General features: G+C 53.6%; 1 protein-coding gene across 1 annotated transcript; it reads left to right on the forward strand.

Annotated features, from left to right (window-relative positions):
- The first annotated feature begins 792 nt into the window (after positions 1–792).
- On the forward strand, positions 793–5,724 carry LOC128828900 (mast cell protease 1A-like). Its single transcript, XM_054013932.1, has 5 exons — positions 793–879; positions 1,221–1,351; positions 2,760–2,898; positions 3,834–4,067; positions 4,673–5,724. The coding sequence occupies exons 1-5, from the start codon at positions 793–795 to the stop codon at positions 4,805–4,807; spliced, it is 726 nt and encodes a 241-aa protein (XP_053869907.1). The 3' UTR covers positions 4,808–5,724.
- Positions 5,725–7,663: the final 1,939 nt, after the last annotated feature.

Raw genomic sequence — 7,663 nt, forward strand, 5'->3', positions numbered from 1 at the left:
TCACAATCTGCTTCCGATGTCGCGATAACTGGGCATCTGCTCACAAGAGCCGGGGGGGTGAGTATCAGACTCATTCAGGCTCTCACGCAAAAATGGGTGTGTGGAGACGTAAGTCACATGAACCCTGGGTCAAGATTCACCTGCAATCTGAGTCTTTGACTGCATTCTCCCTTGAGACCTGTCCATCCTCCTTCCAGTCAGGGCATGTTCTCCGTGGTACCAGATGACAGAACAAGGAGCAATGGTCTCAAGTTGCAATGGGGGAGGTTTAGGTTGGATATTAGGAAAAACTATTTCACTAGGAGGGTGGTGAAGCACTGGAATGGGTTACCCAGGGAGATGGTGGAATCTCCTTCCTTAGAGGTTTTTAAGGCCCGGCTTGACAAAGCCCTGGCTGGGATGATTTAGTTGGGGATTGGTCCTGCTTTGAGCAGGGGGTGGGACTAGATACCTCCTGAGGTCCCTTCCAACGCTGAGATTCTATGATTCATAGAAAAATCCCACTGGTACCAAGCTTTGGAAAGGCTTTTGTATTGCCCTGTGTGTGTAGCCCTTTCTCTCACAGGATGGGTCTTCAGCCAGACTCCGTATATGAGTCTGATGCGGCTGACAACAAAGGCAACTTACCCTTTAGTTCAAGTGGTTGTGGCGCCTGCTTTACATGCAGAAAGTCCCCGGTTCTAATCCCCCTAACAGCCCAAGCAGCATTGGTTGGATGTGCATTAGTCATTTATCTCTTGAGATATCAGTAGGGGTCAAGAAATGACTGTGTAGGTCTCAACGCAGCAAGGCATGCACCTGCGGGAGGGAAGGATGAGAACGGGAAACGGGGAGTTTGCACAAGATGGCAGCACGTGCTGGTCAGCGGTTAGGCAGGAGGTGAGGGGAGATGCAGATCTGGGCGGATTGTTTAGACCAGCCCAGCTCAGCTGGTTTTCTGGCTTCTGAGTTTCATTGGGCTGAGGGTATAAAATCAGCCACGGGGCAGCAGGAGGCTCAGGTTGGCGCCGAGCCTGGACGAGGACCGAGGAACTCAGAGACGGAGTGGCTCCAGTGCCTCCTGTTGTCCCTGCTGTCCTAGCCCTCAGCCCATGCTGGTGAGTAGAGGAAGTCGTGGGCTAGGGTTACCATCCAGGGTCCGTGCACCACGTGAGGAAGGAGCAGTCCCATCTCTTCCTGCTCAGGAGTGTGCGTGTCTTTCGGGTGCTTTGCGGAGTCAGATTGTGGGGGGGCATGAAGCCAAGCCCCACTCCAGACCCTACATGGCAGCCCTGAAAGTTTCCGGTCGTTTCCACTGCGGGGGGTTTCTGGTGGCCCCAGACTGGGTGATGACCACCGCTCACTGCATGGGGTTAGCCCTGTCCCTTCCCCACAAACGCACGGACGGATTCTGGTTGGAAGACAAATGTCAGAGTGTTGGGAAATTCATTAAAGAGCCTAACTCACTCTGAAAGGGTCCAGCAGACTCAGGGCTGGGCTGGCCAGAGAGTTCCATCTCTTTAACTTAAGGGGTGATTTTTAAGTCGATTTCATTATAATAATCCCTAGCTCTTACATAGCACTTTGTACAGGTGAATCTCAACAAGGGAAGTTAATGTCATTATCCTCAGTTTACAGATGGGGAAACTGAGGCACCGGGCGGTGACGTGACTCGCCCAATAGGCCAGTGGTAGAGCTGGAACTAGAACCGAGGTGCCCTGAGCCCCAGTCCAGTGTTCTAGCCACTAGGCTACACTGGTTGGAAAGGCTGTGGGGAGACGCCGTTTTCACTGAAGTCAGGCTGGTTAAGTGAATCGGGAGCAGGTTTATGTTTGACTGAAATCAGAGACTGGAGTGTCCACCCAGAGGTCTGCGCTGGTTTCACTAAATCAATTGAATTAAACTGTTGCTAGGTCCTGATTCTCTGTGGCCCTGCAGCCAGGGGCAAAGCGGGCGCAGAATGCACGTCACTGCCATTCTGCCCTGGGAGCGCTTTACGCCGGCTTTGCACAGGAGTAAGTGACCGCACCAGGGGCAGGTGATGGGGAGGCACATTACGGTCTCATCCTGCAGGTGCTGCGTTCCTCCCGTGGGAGGGAGCTCAGCACCTCACAGGGTCAGGCGTCGCAAGAGACCACAAAGACGTTCTTAGAGCAAACTCCTGGAACATCCCTCCCCCCGCTGAGCCCCCAGCTCTGCACCTCCCCCGCGAGAGCCAAGGCTGGGACCAATAACCGACACCCCGGCAGGGAGCCGCCCGGCACTCCCTGCTCCCATGACACCATCCCCTCCTGTTCAGATTCTCAGCCAGTCCCACAGCGAGTACTCCGGACCCTCTCTCAAAACGTCCCCATTCCCAGTCAGGGCATCCCTCCAGCTGCCAAACCCACTCCCTCCTGGGCCATGCCTCCTGACAACTGACCCCATTTCCTCCTGGACGCTAGAGGCCCAAATGGAGACCGGGGCCCAGCTGTGCCAACGGCTGTACAAACACATGAGAGGCGGCCTCTGCCCCCTGGAGAGCTTGAAGTCTAACCAGAGGAAGGACGGGAGGGGAAGTGATTGGCCCAAGATTATACAGCAGATCAGTGGCCAGGAATTAACGCACCCTCTCCTGCGTCACAGCACGCTGCCCTGCCCACTAGCCCACGCTGCCTACACGAAAGGAGCTTTGAATGCAAGCTGCTGTTTGAATGTGAAATATGGCCCCTCCCCTCCTCTCCAAGGCAGAGACGCTGACTTGAGTGGACCTGATGTGTGATATTTACTGTCATTTGAAGGGACATCAGCGTCATCCTGGGAGCTCACAATTACCGCATCCCGGAGGCCTCCCAGCAGATGTTTGCAGTTGAAAGCTACCATCCGCACCCAGAATACGACAGCAGATATGTGCCATACAACGACATCCTTCTCCTAAAGGTAACAGGACTCCCCGCTGGAGAGTGAATCCATGCACCGACCGCTGTCTAAGGCTACATCTACACTGCAGTAAGAGATCCGTGGCATGGCCGCAGCTGGGCCGAGTCAGCTGACGCGGGCTGCAGGGCTAAAAGTCGCAGTGTCAATGTTCAGGCTCGGACGTCGAAACCCCACGAGGGGGGAAGGTCTCCGAGTCTGGGAGCCAGCCCAGGCAGGAACCTCTACGCTACAATTTTTAGCCCTGCACCTGAGCCGGCCCACCCAGGCCATGAGTGTTTTATTGCAGTGTAGACATACTCTTAGGGTTTGTAGGTTATATATGCTGTAGAATGCCTCTGGTATTTAGATCCACCTCTCTGGGCTTTGTCCTCATGTGACAGCCATCTTCTCAACTACCACAGCAGGGACTGAACCAGGATTCTCCAGCGCAAACCTCATGGGCTGCTGCATCCGGAGCGACAGTTCTGTAGTGAGGGCAGCATTACTTACACCCTCTGTGGATTGGCACAGAGGTGACCACCGGACACACTCACCGCGGGTTACGGGTTTGGGCTCTGCAGACTCAAACGCCGATTGACCTGTTGTGGCCGCACAGGAGTGACATCATCACGCCATGAGGCAATCCCAGGAGAGCCCGTTTCCAGTGGAGGAGCACGGGCCATCTAGGGAAGTAACCAGCCAAAGAAAGCGCCACGGCCCAGTCTCCATCCCTGGGCTGGCATCACACAACCCAAGGATGTGGGTGTTCCAACGTCAGAAGGTGATGGTCAGGACGTGTCTAGCGTTGAAGCTTAACCTCAAACCTGGTATCACCCCCATTTCTACACCCTGCCCCAAAACAGATTCCTGATGAGCAAGCACCTGGCAAAACAAAACCCCAAAACCTTCCTCTTCATCTCCTGCAGGGCCTAACGTTTGCTCCCCTCCCATAACAGCTGAGCCACAAAGCCAAACTGAATAAATACGTCCAGGTGATCCCCCTGCCCAAGACCAACAGCGACATCCCCACGGACACCAAGTGCATCGTGTCGGGATGGGGCTACATTGACCAAGATGTAGCAACTTACAAGCTCTTCGAGACCAACGCCACTGCCCTGAGCCGGAGGAAATGCCTCCTGTTCTACCCAGAGCTCAGCGACAGCTACCACAAGCTCAGGGACGTCAACTACGTACGTCTCTCCGTCCCTTTCCATCTTCCCCATTCATGCTGCCCTGAGGTCGGCGGGTGGGAAGGGACATCCCCAGCCGCCTGAATGACCCACTGTACACATGAGCCACAGAGACACCAAAGGGGCACTCGGAAACATTGCCCTCGTTTTTCAGCAACGAGGCAAGCTGTAGAATAGACCACGTGCTGCGGGAAGTGAGGGGGGTATTTATCACCTTGGCTCCTACAGCTCCCAGGGCTAGTTGCTGTCGCCACACCATTGCCGGAAAGCCTGCAGCAGCAGGCACAGGAATAAAAATGTGGCCGTTTCGGAGGGGCACTTTCTGTGCCCCCCGCAGCCAGAGGAGTGGCTCTTCCCCCCACTCCCCAGCAGCCAGAAGAGCTGCCCCCACCCTTGCGCACACCCCTGAAATCCTGTAAAATATTCCCTAGTACACACAAGACCAGAGCCACTGAGCCAGTCACTCGGGGTTACACGGTGGTGGAGCCAGGATTGGAACTCAGCCACCAGTGGCTCTAGAAGCGGCGTTCGCTCCCGCTAGCCCACGAGGCGCTTCTCCAGTGTCGACGTTCTACTTAACCCTGTTTTCCCTGTGTCTTCCTCAGGGGGACTCCGGTGGCCCTTTGGTCTGCAACGGGGTGGCCCAGGGGGTCGTCTCCTACGGTTTCCAGTTCCCTCCCTCGGTGTACACTCGTGTCGCCCACTACCTGCCCTGGATTCGAAAGACCATGGGGCAGTGACCGGAGAAGAAGATGCTACAACTTCTCCAGCATCTGCATGGCTTTTCTCTCCCCCGGGGCGTTCCCTGGAACTGTAGGGATAACAACGCAGGGTCCACCAACTTCTCCTTTTGGGCTGCCCCTTTCTCTACATTTAAATATCATCATTAGTGGATCCGAACTTTTCCCCCTCCCGCCCCCGGAAGAACATACAAGGCTTAATCTTGAGCCCCTCGCCAAGTTTTTACACGGGCAAACCTCGCAGGTTAGCCTGGGTGAGGAGGGAGCAAAAACATGGCAAGGAACTCAGATTTGGCCCAAACGGGTTGGAACAAAGCTTTCCTCAGCTCCCTCCTGGGTCAGAACACACACGAATCCCACGATGCTCGGGAGTGTTTCACAGCACATGGATTTTGACGGGGTTCAGACACCCAATTCAAAGGCTTTTTGTTGGGAAATGCTGACTCATCAAAACCCAAACTGTCTGTGGCTGAGGGACCTCCCGATAGAAAATATTAGGATTTTTGTTTCTAGATTGCAGAAACTGGCGATTTTGACATTTTCTAGGTGGATCGTTTCGGGTTTGGGGTTGACGCCACTTTTCATTTTGAAATTTTAATTAACTGAAATGAAAGGAAAGATACTATTTTTTTTTAAATCAAAAATGAAATGTTTTGAAATTAACCAACTTGTTTCAGTTGACCAGATCTGATTTTTTTTTATTGCAGATGATCAGTTTGCACAAATTCGCAAGATTCCCACTTCCCACCCCAATTTGAGATGGGCCTTCCCCCTCCCCTCCACCCCCTTGAAAATTGGGGTGGGACGAGAACACCATTTCCTCCCCACTTCTGTAGTTCCTTCCCCCTCACTGCCCCATTTCTTCTTTGCCCCTGCAGCGCTAGAGTGTAACAAGCAAGACAATAAACAAGCTCCCGCATTTCATAAAGTCTCCTGCCTTATTTTGAAGTTTGTTTCTGCTCATTGTTGTAAAAGGGATACCTGCTTACTGTATTTTCCACTCCATGCATCTGATGAAGTGGGTTCTAGCCCATGAAAGCTTATGCCCAAATAAATGTGTTAGTCTCTAAGGTGCCACAAGGACTCCTTGTTGTTTTTGCTGATACAGACTAACGCGCCTACCATTCTGAAACCAGTAAGAGAAGAGAGTACACTAGGGGTACGTCCAGACTACCCGCCGTATCGGCGGGTAGCGATCGATTTATCAGGGATCAATATATTGCGTCTCATTAAGACGCGATACATCAATCCCCGAACGCGCTCCCCGTCGACTCCGGAACTGCACCGGAGCGTGCGGCGGTAGCGGAGTCAACAGGGGAGCTGCGGCCGTCGATCCCGCGCCGTGAGGATCCAAGTTAATCGATCTAAGACACTTGGACTTCAGCTACGCTATTCACATAGCTGAAGTTGCGTATCTTAGATCGATCCCTCCCCCCACACCCAGTGTAGACCAGCCCCTGGTCTCATTTTTAGCCAGAGGACTTGGATCAGCCAAACCCTGATCCCCTCCTATTCCCACCCCATGCACCTACTGCCACGTACATATTGATTAGCCTTCCCTACGCTACATTCCCTGACCCTCCCGGGACCCGCAGCAGCGCTGAAAGGGGATTCTACAGACACGCAAGGACACCCAGAGCTCAACGCAACAGTGCTGAGTTTCAACCCTGCACCTGTGGAGACTTCAGCCTGAGACGCACACAACCTGCTCTCTCTCCCCTTCCCTTTTGTGTTCCTTCCCACCCCCAACCCCCATTTGCCTCCTGTCATCTCTCCCTCTCTCAGCTTGTCCCCGGACTCTGAGACCAGCTGTGCCACACCTGCCCAGTGGCAAGATGAGCTCTGCCCAGCTGGAGAAAGACCAGAAGGGGAGAGACTCACAGCCCCGTCTGTGACTGAACAGCCAGCCAGGATCTTGAGAATGGCAGCAAAAGCTGCGTTTTCCCCACTTTTACGCCGCTGCCTCTTCTCCCCCTTGCATCTGTTTGTCCAAAGCAGGGAGAGTGACCATCCATCACATCACAACAACCCTTTCCTCCCCCCACGCCCCCGAGAAAGGTTGTCTGGCAAAAATAAGAGACACTAACCAACATCCTCTCTCTGAAAAGGGGACTCTGGTAGGTTTTGGCTAAGTTAGGTCTGTACGATCGCTCTGTTTCCCTTCCAAAAAGGGCTTTAGGTCTCGCGCTGCTGCTTTTTCTTTTATGTAGCCTGCTCGAGACGTCTGCAAACTTTGGCATGAATTGTGCTGCCGTGGAGCTAAGCAGACCGAGGTCTCTGACCTCCAGACCGCGAGCCCTGTTTAACGCTTTTCTATTGTACAGTGACAGTTAACACTCTGGCCTCTCTGGGTCCCCTTATTCCATCAAACTTAATACAACAGGCCTCAACTCTTAATACGCCGAGCTAGAGTCTCTGCTGGTGGAAGCCAGTAACCCCACGGAGATAGCTGATTCGCATGAGCAGAGGATCTGTCTTGTTCTCACCGCACTGGCAGGACACAGTTTGTAACAGTCGGTAACAAACTCTAAACGGTTCACCACTGAAGAATTAGCTCTAACAGCAGGAAGTGGGCCAGGAGGGCTTGATGTAAACAAAGTCCTGAGATGAATGCAAGGTGAAGGGAGCAGTTCCTGCCCCCCGGAAGGGCTGTGTCTGCAGCCGAAAAACCCCACAGAGTTGTTTGTGACTTTAGATGAGGCACACCTCTCTGTGGTTAGAGTTTCTCCTCCCAACTGAAGCAGAAGATGCCAGCCAGAGGCATGGTGTTCTAGTAGGTAAGACACTGGTCTAGGGTCCAGGCGCTCTGGGTTTTATCCCTGGCTCAGGCATGCACCTGCTGTGTGGCCTTGGTCA

The sequence above is a fragment of the Malaclemys terrapin genome, chromosome 24 (assembly GCF_027887155.1).
Source record: "Malaclemys terrapin pileata isolate rMalTer1 chromosome 24, rMalTer1.hap1, whole genome shotgun sequence".
In the NCBI taxonomy this organism is placed as follows: Eukaryota; Metazoa; Chordata; order Testudines; family Emydidae; genus Malaclemys; species Malaclemys terrapin.

Coding starts and splice junctions, on each gene's coding strand:
- LOC128828900 (XM_054013932.1), top strand. CDS start 793: ATGCACCTGCGGGAGGGAAGGATGAGAACGGGAAACGGGGAGTTTGCA. Junction 880..1,220: donor GGTCAGCGGTTAGGCAGGAG/GTGAGGGGAGAT, acceptor TTGCGGAGTCAG/ATTGTGGGGGGGCATGAAGC. Junction 4,068..4,672: donor AGCTCAGGGACGTCAACTAC/GTACGTCTCTCC, acceptor TGTCTTCCTCAG/GGGGACTCCGGTGGCCCTTT.